Genomic DNA, 16,124 nt, shown 5'->3' on the forward strand with positions numbered 1-16,124 from the left:
AAAAGAGCGAGTCTTACAGTCTGAAATATGATGACAAAAAAGGACTGCTTTGGAGTAAAAGAAGATCTGGTTTGGGATTTTTTACTCTATCCCATGCTACTTGTACAAGCTTAATGTTTCTGAGCCTTAGTTTTCCATAACCTTTGACTGCAAGTCTAGGATAATATATATGCAGTGCCTGATACATAGCATAAATGCAATGAACACAAGTCAGATTACCTTGATGATGTTTGGAAGGTACATTCTGGAAACACTTAATTCTATCACCCTTCCTTCTAAGCATTACCACTGGGTCATCCAACATATTTATAAAACATCTAGGAATCTAAGAAAATTATCATTGTTTCCAATAATAACCCAATCCAGAATTTACTAACAATTTAAACACAATGTCACCCTAACACCTTTCTATGTTTCATTATGCTGGGTCTCACTCTATCTTTTGGAGATGAAGATATACTCCATGTTTTAATCATTCATCTATCTTAAAAATTTTTCATTTCAAAATACATTTTTCCAGCTGAGTAATGCCCATTTCTAAACTGTTAAACTGTTATTAAGAATGATATTTTTCCAAATCTAGATTAGAAGTCAGATTAGAAGTGGGAATCTCACTTCATAGTTTCTAATCATAATGTATTTTACCTCTTATTTTTTAAAATACTTTTGTCATTTATTAATTACAAAAGCACAAAGGTTTATTGTAGAAAATCTGAAAACAAAGTTTATATAAAGGACACAGAACATAATAAAACTGCTTACCTAGGATTAACCACCCAAAGAAAAAAGCATTTTTGTCTTTTTCCCTAGTCGTCTTTTCAGTAAGGGTAAGCCCACACACGTACTCACGCTCAGAACACCTAACATTCCTCTAGTGTGAGCACCTGTGTATACTGCTGCTTTCCCTGCAAATACACCACGAGCATTTTTCCATCTTACTACATTTCCCTTAAAAAGCATCATTTTAATGGCTGTAGAGTTTTCCACTGAATGATTCTACCAAGATTTATTAAGCTGAAACATTACTGCTGAATATGTTTGCCATTTTTCCCGAAGGCATCTCTAATGAACATGATAGGTCACATTATGTCTAGGTAGGACCAGTGGGTAATGTACTAACATTTGTGAGAGTTTTAACATACAGGGAAAAGAGTTCTTCACAGGCTTATCCTACTGATACTCCTACCAGTGACAGAGAGCAGTGCGTGTCTCACTGCACCCTTGCAACGCTAGCATTAGCATTTTAAAAACCTAGTTTATTTAACAGTCCAAAAGATCTCATTCTTATTCTAATTGACATTCCTTTGATGACTGGTGGTATTGATCTTTTACCACATCTTTGTTGCTTTAAATTTCGTATTTTATGTCCACTGCCTATTTTTCTCTTGGCACATTTGTTAATTCTCCTTGTGATTTGTACAAACTAATTCATATTAAAGAGTGACAATTTTTTTGTTGTATGTTTCCATTTTTCTCCTATTCCGAGCCATGCAAAATCATACTGCATGATGTAAACATATTTTAATCACTTTCTAAAATACAAAGTTCTCCAATTTATTATAAAACATAAATTTAACACAAACTTTCTTCTGTGTTTCATGAGTCATCAAGTAAAAGAAGAAAAACAGAATCTAAAGTGGCTGGAAAATAACTATATTAAGGAATGCTGTCAAACTGAATCTGCTGTGAGACACTATATTTCAACTCAATTTAGGGAAAGGCCAATATTAGTTTTACTTATCTTGAGGGTTGTAGGGTTCCATGAAACATTCCCCTTACACTGTCTTTTCCCTATAGATTTATTAAACAACTTTTCTAACTCAAATTTCCCACAAATTTAAAAACCATTTTAAAATCGATTCTTCTTTAAAAAGTAATTGCCACTAGCGCCTGAATGAATCCGTCCCTTCCCGCCACAACACAAGGGCCACCGACAATAACCAGACAGTGGGCACCTGGCGATGCGGCAAGAGGCAGTAAAAGAGAGAGGGCGATTCAAGATCAATTTTCGTATAATTTTTTGGTGCTATCCCATTCTTTGTATACATACAAATTAGATCAAATTTTCACATCACTTTTTAAAACATCAAATCAGTAAGCTTTCAGAGAAAGTGAGGATTCCCTCTTCTCCAGTAAGAAGAGTGCTTATCGACAAGCACACACCTCCAGGCACCAGCTTCTCGCACACCTGAAAGTCTGTTACACCGCGGGCAGGGGAAGGCTCCCAGGGAAGGCAAGCAGGGACCACTCACCACATCCCGAAAGACCACAGCACGCAGGCGATTGATGTCCACATCCTGAAGAAGTCTATCCGGGTCTTTTATGGGAGAAAGGTTTCCTGGAGCGCTTTCTAACGGGGTCTTAAAGAAGAAAGAGATTCAGAAATCAGAGAGCACCATCACTTCTCTTGTCGCCAAGTTCACTGACCCACACTGCCACCTTCTACCGGGCACCCAGCTGCCACGTCCGCCACCTCCTCACCACTGAGGAACAGCTGCTGACAACAAGCCTGTACTTCATGGTCTTGTGTCACCTTCTGCCTTCTGCTCACACCATGGTGCCTCCTACGTGTGTGCACATTCTTGTCTTTCTGGAGTGTGGCTATGCCAAGGCCTCCTGAAGCAGGTGAAATGGTCTTGGTCTGGAGGTCTGGGTGACCTCCGACTTGCTATTACATCTCTCTGAGCCCCTTTCCCTACCTGTGGCTGTTACATCTCTCTGAGCCCCACCTGCCCTACCTGTGGCTGTTGGATCTCTCTGAGCCCCACTACCTATGGCTATTACATCTCTCTGAGCACCACTTGCCCTATGTGTAGCTGTTAGATCTCTTTGAGTCTCTGGGCTCATTCACCTGTCTTGCTTTTATAATATAGGAGATTACTATATTACATCATTAGGTGAGATTTTTATATGGCTAAGCACTTTGTTAAAGAAGGTAAACTTGTGATCATGGCTGAAAGACCCTGAAGATCATTGCCACCAAAAACCCTTTCATAGCTGAAGAAACAAAAATCCACAATTGTAAGTAATTTGTCACACAGCAAACTAGTGAGAGAGCCAGGCTCCCTAAAATCCAGTCCAGTACTTTTTTATCTATACAATATGTGAAAAAATTATGTGGATTACATTAGATAATACGTGTAAAAGGGCCAGTACAATTCCTGAAAACGATAGGTTTGTACTTGCTGGGACTCTAATTTTAAAAATAGGCTTTCGGTTTCTCTGTTGCCCTAAATCCTCGGGCAAGCGAATGCCCAGGAATGGCACGTGAAGTCGCGTGGTCACGTGCTTCCACAGGATTCCAACACGCGCCAGCTGTGGACCCTACGGAGATAACCAGCCTCTCTGAACCTCAACCACATCATCTCGAGGACGGGTTAGCACTATCTATCACAGGACGACTACAGAAAATAACAGGAAAAAAGTACATACATTAGAGCACAGACGAGAGAAGTTTAGAAGTACTTTAATTTATATGTGATTTTACATTTTTCAAAGTGTTTATATATTTATAATACAATCTGATCCTTATTACAACTACATGATAGGGAAGGTTTGTATTATTGTTCCTTTTTATAAAATATAAAAATGAGGCACGACTAATTTACGTGAGTCATGCAAGTCCACACAAGTTACTTACAGGATACTTTTCCTTCTACACCAAAAAATCAATTTGTTTACTTAACTAAGAGTGCCACACAGAAACGCACACGCACAGGAAAGAAAAAACCAACAGGGTCCATCACCAAAGTATACCCATTAAAAAAGAGCACTGTTCACACACTGAACTCCATGAAAATCCATGTAACAACTCGGAACGGTAATAATCACGAGTCTTCCGCGCTGCATGCTGAGATCATTGCTACACCACCACCATGAAGGAGAAATTATTAGCATCCTCACTCCAGATCCGGAGAAGCAAAGTCGTCCTGTACGCAACTGTCAAGCAGGAACCCAGCGGTCTGGGTACAAAGCCCTTGCTCTTGACCATTAAGCAACAGCATCTCGCCTTGTTCCTGTAAGCTTAAAAAAACCCACTAAGGTAGATGGCATTTAGGGTAACACTGTCCTTACCTTGGACGTGGCGGCGGCGGCGGCGGGCCCGCCCTGGGGAGCGTCCGGAGGCCTGCCGCCCCCGCCCCCATGGGCACACTTGCTGCCCCGGCCCCGCTGCCTCTGCCGACACTCCAGGCAGTTGCGCACGGCAACGCAGCACACTACACGGACAACGGAGAGCAAAGGGTTAACGCAAACTGATGACTGATATGTTGAAAAAAACAGATGCTACTTTACTCCTTTTTGTTTTTCTTTCCTCTCTCCATCCCATTATCATTCTTAAAATCAAGTAGAACAATAAATAAGTTTCAAAATGCTACAAAATATAACAACGAAAAGTATATATAACACATTTATGTAGTTAAAGACTTAAAACAAAATACCCATATGCCTCCCAGACAGCTGAAAAAAACAGAAGATTACCAGAACCTCTGAAGCCCCCAATATGCACGTCCTTATTCTACCTCCAGCACCCTCCCACTTATGAACTTTATGTGCTGCACACTCAAGCCTTGCACATCCCAGTCTCCTCCCTGCCCCGTGCTGGGCGGGTGCATGGCCTTCATCAATAAGGTGCAGTAAGTATGAGCTGCTTTATCCTTTCCTTCTTTAAAGGAAAGTACAGCAGTGAACAGTACAGACACTGGAGACAAATCATCTGGGTTCAAATCATGTGTGATGCTGGGCTAGCTATTTAAACTACCTGTGCCTCAGTTTCCTCATATGTAAAATGGGCATAAACACAGTAACTTCCTTAGAGGGCTGTTGCGAGCATTAACTGAATTAATATCTGCAAAGTAAATAGTGGACAGAACACATACTGAGTGACAAAGAAGTGTTTGCTTGATTATTATCCACTTATAAAGGTTTCCTATGGGTGAAAAAGAACAACTAAACATGATAAGGGTGCTTAGATAAAGATGAAATGAGCAGTAAAGCCATGGAATATATTTAGAAATAAAGGCTCAGAATAACAAAAAGATGATCGCTTTAAGACACTGATGCATTTTTTTTTTTTTTAATGCATCTCTTTCCCACAAAGCTCAATTTGTTGTTAAATATTAATGGAAACGTTGACAATGGCATTGAATTAATCCACAACTCTTGGTCACCAGAGATCTTATATAATTCACCTTTCCCTCATGGTGCACAGGAAATGCTTTCCCTCAGCCTACCCATCTAAGAAAGCAAAGTAGCTGGTTTTATTCCATCATTCTCAACAAGTCCTCAGGACTTCTTTCAATCAGGAACAGTTTCTCCCCTACAAATGTACACCTGTAACTCCTTCACAATTTAAAAGTTAGGTAAGAAGCATGCAGGTCAGCATTTCCCACCCTCTCTCAGGCCACAGTTCGGACATCCTGCCCCCTCCCTGGGGCAAGTCTGAACGCAAGAGTTCTCCGGTTCCTCTGCAATCCTCATGGCGCATCAGGTTCCCTCTGAGGGAGCTGAGAGAGCTGGCCCAGGTGCCTCCTGGGCTTTCCCTGCCGAGTGCTCTTTGCCACACTAGACAGCAGGAGAAGAGCACGGGCTTGGGGGCGCTGATCAGGGACATGGGACCCTCCAGGGACAGCACAATCAATCTACCCTTCTGGCTTAACTGCCTGCAACCAGAGCATCAGCTTCCTGGCATTTCTGGGCACCTTCGACAACTACCCTCAAGTTTGCATCATACCAAAACTGGATTCATGAGTGGGTTTGCATTAAAATCACCCTAAAGAGAAATATAGTCCCACTGATACTGAGAAAATTTAAAATATATGTGACCACTGCAGATTATAAACCATTAAAGACAGTCAATTCTTTGAAATCTTCCACTGAGAAAACGACAATGATCTTTAACTTCAGTAAGTCTGAAGGCTCACAGGGAACCCCCTTCTCCTGGACAGCCTGCGCCCCCAGCACCACAGGTCTCTGCAGCGCACCCCCCGCCGACGCACCCAGCCTCAGGCACTGCCGCATCAGGCCACCGGAGGACATGTTCTTCTCGGCCTCGATCTCGCTGAAGTTGAGCGAGCTGGCGAAGACCAGGGCGTCCACCATCGCCATCAGCCTGCCGAGGAAGGTGACCGCTGTCTCGGCTGACATGCCTTGCGTCACCTCGATGGCTTCCAGCTCCGTCTTTAGAAACAGGAGAATATTAACTCGTATTTAAAAAGGGGAAACAGAATACAAGCACACAGAAATGACTTGAGTGATTCAGGGAGCCGAGGTTTACTGTGCTTGTATAAACGCTTCTGTGCATCACAGAGCTGATCATAAAATTTAATTAGTTTACCTGTGACTTATCCTTGAATAATGGAACATCCATTTTAAAATCAATGTTAAATGTAACTGGAGTTACTTGTAAAAACTAAACCTAAGATCATTTCACAAAGATATTTACAGGAAATCACACATGTACTTACACTAGTTTTGTTTTATTTTATTAACTTACAAAGATAAAATTGATTTTTTTTCCTAAAATAACATCTTCACTCTCATTTATAAAAAAAAAAATACAAACTTTGATTTTACTTCCCTATAAATAAATTATGAACAATAGCAAAAGATACCTGGTAATTTAATTTGGCATCAAAATGACATGACTTTCAAATTAGAATGCATGATAATTTCTAATTTATTTCAGAATAAATTGAAAGCAGTAGGTGCCACATATATATAATAAAACTCTACCAAAAAAAAAAAAAAAAAAAAAAGATAAAACTCTACAGTAAAAATAATCAGCATGACCACTGGTCCTTCAGGTATTTAATTCATGACCTATAAGACAACAGCAATACAAAGAATCAGTAGCATTTTCGATTAGAAGTTGTACTTTCATTAAAATATTGTCTATGATGATAAAAAGTAATTCATTGCTTTCAGGAGGAATATTAAAAAGTATCTGTTTCTTAAGATGTGTAATGTATAGTTTATAGGCAACAGCAACACTCAGTGTTTCATTTTCCACTGAGTAGTGCACAGTACGTGAATTACTCTGGTTCATGAATGACCGGGCTTCCCTTCTCAGAGGCTCAAGGAGCAGAGCAGAACAAGGCATGCTTCCCACACAAAAAATGCTGCTGCCTCCATTTTCTGAAAACAGGCATCCCGGCCGGGTCGCTCCACCTGACTTCTCCACCAAAGGGTGAGCCCCCTCGGGGGGGGACAGGGGTATGTGTGGGTGCCTGGCCCCTGCCCAAGGCCTCGCGTCGGCGCTGCTGGCGCCCGCAGCTCCGCCCAGTGTGCCCTGTCCATGCCTAATTCCCTAAAACTTCACTGAGACACAGCATCACTTCAGAGCATGAATTAAAAATCTGTAACCACAACACAACAAACATCCATTTTCTGTAATACTTCTTTTAAATCTCAGTTACCGCTATGGATATTCCACAATGGAATGCAGATCTGACCACTGCTAGGTCTACCAAATATTCTGAATAATTCTTCAAAATATTAGAATTTAGGATGGCTATCAAAGAAATTCTTCATCAATTTGAATTGCTGAAATTGTAAGAAGTGTAAACCAATTTATTAATCAATGTTTTGATTTTCAAGTTGTTTTGGTGTCTACAAGATTTAACCTTCAACATGTTTTTCATTTTGAAATGAATGAATTACAAATTTATTTTGACTAACTGAAATAACTTTTTAAAATATAAAGTATTCTTAACACAACAATTCTTATTATCTTCTGCATAAAAGTAACTATAAATATGATGAAATGGTATGCAAGTTTAATATAGTTTAAAATTAAAGATCACTCACAGTGATTATTATTAAATTGTAAAATAACATTCCACCAAGTTTCCTTTCACTGGAAGTAGTTAAGATCTGATTGGGTATTATGAAGGGGCACATTACTGCTTCAGTTATATTATGATAGGTTTGTCTAGAGATTATTGTGAACCATGAAAACAGTAATTCATCACTGGACTGGGAAAATAATCCTTTTAATGCATTTGTCAAATATATCAAAGATACAGCTAATGTTAAAGATGATATGGAAACTCAAAATATAAACAAGTCAAAAATTTCATATATAACCAAAAACAAAAATTTTTAACTGAAAACCTGAAAATTACTGCAGAAATAATACTAACCTTAGAACCCTGGACATGCATTAGACAAAACAGACATACCAAAAAAGTACAAGAAAAGGAAAATATTAAAATTAAATGAAAATACAATGTAAAATTGAAACATAAAATAATATATTTAGAAATTATATTTGACTTTATTAAAAGTAAAAATATTCAGAAGAGATACTCATTTTATAAAATAACACAAGATTAAGATTAAATATGAAATAATAAGGCTCTTACTTATATTTTTCATTACAGAAATTCTGCCCAAATAATAAATGCATAAATATGGTTCACATATTAGAAATAATGCAGTCTCTTTTACAAAATTAGTGTTCTTTTCCTAGCAGATGACTGATAAAACCACTTTAACAAATAAGCTAACATAATGCCTCTGCAAAAGCCCTAATGCAGTACTGGTTTAGGCAAAAATGACTCAGGGAAGTGAATTATTGATACCAATAATTTTCATTAAGAAATCTGTGTTATAATTTGTTTCTTCAAACATTCAGGACCATTTCTATAGATCAAAATCCCCAGAAGTTAATAAATGAAGAAACTATTAGAGTGATATAGCTTAAAAAGCACTTTCCTATGCTAGAAAAGAACTTATTGATACACTAAATGAGGCTTGCATACGAACCAAGGTGAATATTACACTAAATTTCAGAGACTTAAATTATAAAGAAGTATATTCATTATATTAGAAAGTTAGATAGGATTAATTTTCACAATAAAAGTCACCAACTATTCCTACCCTCTGGTTTTTTTTTTACAACAAATGTATGTGAATATAAATCCAAAATACTGTTATGTCTATGGTATACCAACTATGAAAACATGTAAAAGCATCCGGATAATATTTTAAAATGATTGGTGTCTTGAGGTAAACAAAACAAAGCAAAAACAAAAACATCATTACTAATTTTCCGAATCTATTAACTACATATTCTGGCAATAAGAAAACATAAAGAAACTAAATTTAAGAACTTGTCATCAATTTAGACTGAAAGAAAAAAAGGTTGCTGTTCTTTCTTATGATTAAGAATCTATTAAGCTAATGTTCAGAGATAGATTGTGGTGATGAACGCATAACTATGTTATCATACTGTGGACAGTGGATTGTATATCATGGATGATTGTATAGTGTGTGAATGTATTTCAATAAAACTGAATTTAATTAAAAAAAAAAAAAAAAAAAAGAATCTATTAAGCTAGCCAGAATATCAGCCTCTATTATTTTTCTGGGATGGATAAAATTAAATCATATATGACAATGAATTAAATTCTGAACAGTCAATGTTCTGGATGGTTGCCCGAAATGGTCAACTTAAAAATCACAGAGGAATTATGCAATTTGTGGTTGACCCATGTTCTTTGCTTCTCTTCATTTTTCCCTCCAAATTGTGTTCTCCATTAATTTAATGACCAACTAAAACAATATGTAGAGAATCAATGAGAGGATTCAACTGATTAATCAAGAAAACATTAATTCAGAAAACAATCAACACCTACAACAAAATAATGGCCCCTCCCACAGTCAGAGAAAGGCCAAGCCAGGAACTAAGAAGGCTGGATACTGTTCCTGAGAATTGGTCTTATCTGGGACATGGGAGTATTTTTATGACTCATTTTCTATTCCACACATTTTAAATATTCAAGGCAAAACTGAACTCCAATAAAGCGCTGCTTCTCCAGTGAGTATTAAGTTCAAGGGTTCACTATCAATAAAAATAATGTTTAACTACACTCTTCTTTCCCTTGAAGTCTCAATTAAAACATTTCTCACAAGTAAGATGAATCTCAAGTTCCAAACTCCCCTCTGAGACGGCAAGGCTGCGCCGCAGACGCTGTGCCGGGAGGCGGGCGTCCCCGGCCGAGGCGCCGAGGCAGAAGACCGGGGCCCAGGGGATCCGGGAACGGCAGGCGGAGCGGACCTCTCATAGTAACTGAGATCACTCCCATCATCGGATTTTAATGTTCAGAGATCTGAGTACGGCAAGCCTATTTTGTAAGTAGGAAGATCTGGAACAAAAGGCCTAAAAGGCTCTAAAGGAAGGAAGCACCCAGGAGGAAGCTTCTCTGTCTAGTGCACTTGATATGCATCACAATTTAATCCAAAAATCCCCTGTGGGACAAGTATCAGTAACACCCTTTTATGAATCAAGAAACCGAGGCTGAAGTCATATCTGGTGAGTAGTGGAGCCCAAGTTAGGCAGGGATCTATCCGTGCTGAAGTCCACAAGTCTTCTCGCATTGAATTCTAACAACTTCCACAAGGATCTTATCTGTGTCTCCATGAGGTTGCTTTGTTTTTGAAGGGAAAGGAGTCCATTACCTGAGAGCCACACTCTCTCTGAGACAGGGGGAAGACATTTCTGTGCTGAGCACTGGGCCATTACTCCTAAGCAGGAAACTATCAGGAATACTGATCATTGTATTTTCTCTCTTAAAATTAAATACAGTATTAATATTACAAATATCAAGTGACCAAAAAAAAGAATGGCTGGGTGTGAAAAGTTACATATCTTCTAATGGGATGTAATAACCACAGCTTTCAAGAAAACTGTTTCTAAAAATTAAACTTTAATAAACGGTTAATAAGTCAAATCCAAGTTCTTTCTTAACAGGGAAGTTTGAATTTAGCTTATGCTGTCTAACTTTTTAATATTCAATGCTCAGAAGGTAATAAGGTCTTCGCATTAAATCAAGATGCTAAGACGTTCCTATCTTGGAGACTATGCCATAAACCAGCGGTCAGCCAACCAGGGCCCACCGCTGCTCTCACAAAGGCAGCGCCACGGGAACCCAGCCGGGCCTGGGGCGTGGGGCCTGGGGCGTGGGGCCAGGGTCCTGGGGCGTGGGGCCTGGGGCCTGCTCATGCACGACCCATGGCTGCATCCGCTCTACGGGAGCAGAGCTGAGTCGCTGGGACAGACACCGAAACCTACGGCATTTAGCCGGTCCCTACAGAAAACACCTGCCAACATTACTCATTTCTACACAAAATGCACATCTTGCATATATAAAGTACAACTATTTTGAAAAACTACCACAAACCTAACCAAAATCACCAGGTCACTCAGACACTGGCTCTCAAATGTTTCAATCCCTCTTCATCTGTGTAGAACTGAACTTTCGATAATGACGTGTTCCAGCTGAGGTTTCTTTCCTTCATAACCTGTGTATTATCAGTTTCCTCTTTCACTTACTCTTTCCAAAATTCTCCTTTGGCTTTTTAACATGTATATCTCAATGCAAAAAGCCCTAACTATTCAGTTCTAATATCCTCCTTCATTCAAACTCCTCTGTCCTAACATTTTCCCTCGGCTACATTACAACATTTTAGCAAGAATATTGTACAATCCGGGACCACAAAAACAAACCTCAGTAGTCAGCACCAATTACAGTTCTACCAAATATGAAATGGGAAAAAGGGTCTCACTGCTTCTTTTAAGAAAGCAATTTATTCAAAGATCATAAAATAAATTTCGTTGTACAACCACACACAGGTACAATTAATTAATGGACCAAAATAACATAAATACGAGGACTCAGAAAACGAACAAAAGTTTCTACAGTTGAAAGAATTCCCAAGTCTGCTGAGAATGGGCTAGGCAATAAAAGAGTAGCTTCAAATTTCAAACTGTGGTAGTCAAAACTGCACAGGCAATAATTTAGGGAGTCAAACCTCTAAATGACAGTCTCTTTATTGTGCATTCATTATGAAATTTAAAATAAGCCAATATGGGTGGTGAAACAGTATATAATTCACAATGCTTAATTACAATTTACTTCACTAATTTAATTATTTTCCCTATCTTGAAAATTAGAGATCTTCTGGTCTTAAAACTTGGAAGACTATTTAGCAATGTGAATATTTCAAACCCATACTTATTTTAATAACCTACAGCTAAATTGTTTATTTTATATAAAGATCAATTTTTGTTACACACAAAATATAAAAAAGATCCATTATATTTCAAAGTAAATTTATATGCAGTTTAATTTGATTAAAATGGTGGTTTATAAGATACAAAACAAAAAAAAAATGAAGAAAAACATCAGGTGAGAAATACTGAATAGCTCAATTTTCAATGTACAGAGGGACAAGACCGACCCTGCCTCAGTATTGGAATGTATTTTAACAGCTGTGCACAAGCCCCCACTTGCCAGTGGGATCCAGACACCTGGGAGAGCGACGACAGGAAAAGGGCAGCACACTAATCTCGCGGGACACCTGCCCTCGTCCTACTTGGCCGACCGACTTTCCTCATGGCTCCACTTGCGGATTTAGCTGCTAACCCCGCTGAGGCCCTCGAGCTGACCTGGTGCCCCGGTGCCCCCGCCCCGGCGGCCCGCTCGCCTCTGTCTGGGGGGCTGGGGAGCTGAGGACATGCATGCGGCCGCTGCGCTCAGGCTTCCACGCTGCCCTGGTGGCGGCTGTGCTGAAGGAACAGAGCCAGGAGGAGTCGGGGGAAGGCTCGGCAAGGACGGGGCACACCATCGCCAAGCGAGAGTCCTGAGCAAAACAGAGCAGGCCTCTCTCGGGCAAAGGTGTACTTTGGGGTAAGGATGAATTTCCAACATGCCAGCAAGAACACAGGTGATGTGGAAGCCTGTTTCTCTATTCCTTCCCATCGGAGCAAGTAGCTACAGAGTCTTTTTGTTTTGATATGACTCACTGATATTTCTAAAATATAAAGTTAACACTGAGGCATTATATTTTCAAACACATACAATTAACATTAGATGGCTCTCAAATTCATTATATTAATTTCAATATTTTATATTGAAAGAAGTAGAGAAAAGCCTGTATTTTATTTTTTAGTAAGTGCTGAACCAGTCAATAGAGTCAGCTGAAAATGTTACTAGAGGCCATGTAACTAACGCAAACTTGTTTGAGGTTTTCTAGGATTATGAAATTTTTCAGACAGCAGAAAAATGCTATTTTATCCTTTTTCATGCTGAAGCGTAAAATAAGAAATAATCTAAGAATTCATGAGAAGGTCACTAGGTAAAAAGTAGATAGCAACTGTTGGTCAGTAAAGTTACTGGTCTCAAGACTCATCTTCAGACAGCAGGAATGTCACACTCCAACTGACGTCCCCTTTAGAAACCCTATTTGAAGCAGTCTGTACGAGACAGCATGTCTAATGATTATTTTGGTCAAGTTTAAATTCATGACTCTAATTATCACGTAACGTGCGTTTGTCTTCAGAGCTCCAAGACTGACAGAACAAGGGTTCTAACAGTTAACACACCACACAACATCTAGAAAATAAAGTTAAATCACTTACAGCAATGGCTCTTCCCAAGAGGTACACATGAGAATTACCAGAGAAAGGCCTCCACACGCACGCGCACACACACATGCGCACGCACGCACACACACACACAGAGCGGGCCCCACCCCGACTGGAAAAGCAGTGGCCACACGCAGGGCAGGGCCGGCGGACGAGCGGGTACTTACGGTTGGCGACGTAGCGGCTGAGAGCAGCGGCAGGATCCCGCCGCAGGCAATGATGATGTTGTCCACCATTTGGGAGATGAGGTGAATTGTGTTATGTACAAAAATAATGTTTTCATTGCTATTGACAAAATCCATGACAGACTTGGTGGAATGGCTAAAATAACAGGAAAACAAAACAGAAAAGAGCATTTCCTTGGCTTAAGATAAGTATAGACACTTTATTTACAATTGTAACATTTTAAAAATGAAAAACGATAGAATTGAGAAGAGCAAGGCAAACTAAAAATGGAGTTATTAGAAAAAGAAAACAACTTAGGACTGCAATAGCATATATCCAAAACTGCAGCATTAATCTCAGTGGGGTTTTTTGTGCCCAAATGTAATAAATCATTATTTTGTCTCTGCTTGAAAAATACAGTGTATTAACTAGATTCCAGGACTCTAAGTAAATGAATTTGGGCGAAAGCTTATTTACTATTTTGGCCGAAGCTGGATGCTTTGTGCTGAAAAGGCACAATCACTGGAAAGCCATCGAAAGCCCCACCCCTCAGGCCACAGCCCTGCCTCTGACCAGGCAGGATGGGAAGGCGCAGTGCCAGCCACTGAGAGTGGAGCATAAACCGGTAAAAACTCAAGGACTCGCTGAGTAAGAAAGAGGAAAAGACCTCCAGGTAGGCTGGCAGTGCCACCTTCCCACACAAGCCAAGCGAAGTAGGGACCCAAAGAAACACACTCCTTTAGCTGAGCATCAGTCAACAGCATGAACCATTTCCTGGTAGAAAAGTGGAACAAAGAGATCATCTAGGATCAAAGTTCAGTGATTCTGGCCTTTTAAGAGTTACAAGATATTGTCTATTATACTTAAGATCTCAGGATATTCTTCCCTGTTCTAAAGATGAAGTGCTATCTTTTAAAATCATTAGCAATTAACTTTCTGTTAGGGAATTTCATGAGAGGCCCCGCAGGGTGCTGCTGCTAGAAGAGCTGAGCATGCTCCTGGAGGCTGCTAATCCTGAAACCACTGCTCCAGAGCGCCTCTGTGCGCTGACATTCCCGTTACACACGCGGGGTGGCACGGTACGCCCATGTCCTTGGCTACCATGCCCAGGCAAGTCAGCTATAGTGACATTAGCAATGGGAAGACCACTGTTTCCGTCACATGAGGAGCCTAAAAACAGATGATCAAACCGAAGCACAGGTCAGACCTCCTGCGGCAGGCCCGGCTGACGCGGCCCCCACACCCGCGGCTCCTCTGACCCCTCTGTTTCTGAGCTGCACGGGGCACAGGGAGGGTGGGCACAGCCAGCAGCCTACAGAGGCCACAACCTGGTTCAGAGCTGAGCGTGCCAGTGCGCCGGCCACGGGGCCGACGGGGAAGTTTCCTGAGAGGGCTCTTTTAGGAAAAAGAGAAGAGGAGGAGACTGGAGAGGAAGAAGGGGAGGAGGACAAGGAGGGAGGGAGGAGGGAAGGAGACGCCCTGAGTTCTGATGTGGGGAAGTTTTCTATGAGGGACTGACGCCTGACGCCTGCACTGGATCCCGAAAGCAAAGCCGGGGCAGCAGAGGTGCCCGCCTGAGCTGGGACCCTCGCGGCACCTGACATCCCGTGCAACATGCAGAGGCGCTTGCGTCCTTCCTGCCACCAGCTTCCTAAGCTAGACACATGCCCACGAGAACGACACATGCTCACAACTGATGTGCTGCTGGGGGAAAATGACAGAGAAAGGAGGAAAGATAATGGCTTAATTTATGTGGACTTTTTCCCTTTAAGTGATTGTACTTGAACTAACAACACCCACTAACCACTTATATATATATATATATATATATATATATACATACACATTCAATTCTAAAAACATAGACGGCATAAGGTGAGTTCCAAATTTCATTTTAGCGCTCTCTATATGTTACAATCATAACATCAAGAATAAATTTAGTCCCTGCTATTAATTTTAATAGGAAAAGATAAAAATGGAGAAATTTCTCTAAACCAAAGCTGAGCTTTCTTGTTATTGTTGTTAAATCTCCTTTCTACACAGAAAAGGCAATGCCAGATTTCAAATTTTTGCTTTTTAAATCTTTTAAGCCTAAATTCTTAGGTTAGTATTAATCCCAGGCCTTATAATCCTTGTGAAAAATATTTCCATTTCTATCAAAACTTTAAATGATCCCTGTTACGACATTCAGCTTGTGAGTTCTGCACGATGCTGCAGTTCCCTCGTGCGTGCGTTTGCTCCACCGAGGAAGCACGTGCGCTCGCCGGCGTGGACGGTGCGCTGTGCCGGGGGCAGCGCCCTCACCTCCTCCACACGTGGACGTCCGTCTCCAGGGCGAACAGCAGGTCGGTGAGCAGCCGCTGGTGCATGGGCGACCACTTGAACTCGGGGATCCGGAACATGGTGGTGCGCGGGCCCGGGCTGAACTGGCGCCGCTGCTCCTCCGTCATGGGCATCCCACGGAAGCCCAAGTCCACTCTGAGGTCTCTGTCCGGGTGAGGGATGGCCCGGCCCTGGATGGCCTGGAGAG

At 40.8% G+C, this 16,124-nt stretch overlaps 1 protein-coding gene across 7 annotated transcripts in view; it reads right to left on the minus strand.

The window, feature by feature from the left end:
• NBEA (neurobeachin) overlaps positions 1-16,124 on the minus strand; it is a 637,956-nt gene that overhangs the window by 412,692 nt on the left and 209,140 nt on the right. For all 7 annotated transcript variants that reach the window (XM_037800588.1, XM_037800589.1, XM_037800586.1 and 4 more), the window contains exons 23-27: positions 15,899-16,116; positions 13,597-13,750; positions 5,997-6,177; positions 4,075-4,217; positions 2,253-2,360 (exon numbers count right to left, since the gene is read on the minus strand). In XM_037800588.1, the coding sequence (XP_037656516.1) occupies positions 2,253-2,360; positions 4,075-4,217; positions 5,997-6,177; positions 13,597-13,750; positions 15,899-16,116 (804 nt within the window). The remainder of the gene's footprint in view (positions 1-2,252; positions 2,361-4,074; positions 4,218-5,996; positions 6,178-13,596; positions 13,751-15,898; positions 16,117-16,124) is intronic.

The sequence above is a fragment of the Choloepus didactylus genome, chromosome 12 (genome assembly GCF_015220235.1).
Source record: "Choloepus didactylus isolate mChoDid1 chromosome 12, mChoDid1.pri, whole genome shotgun sequence".
In the NCBI taxonomy this organism is placed as follows: Eukaryota; Metazoa; Chordata; class Mammalia; order Pilosa; family Megalonychidae; genus Choloepus; species Choloepus didactylus.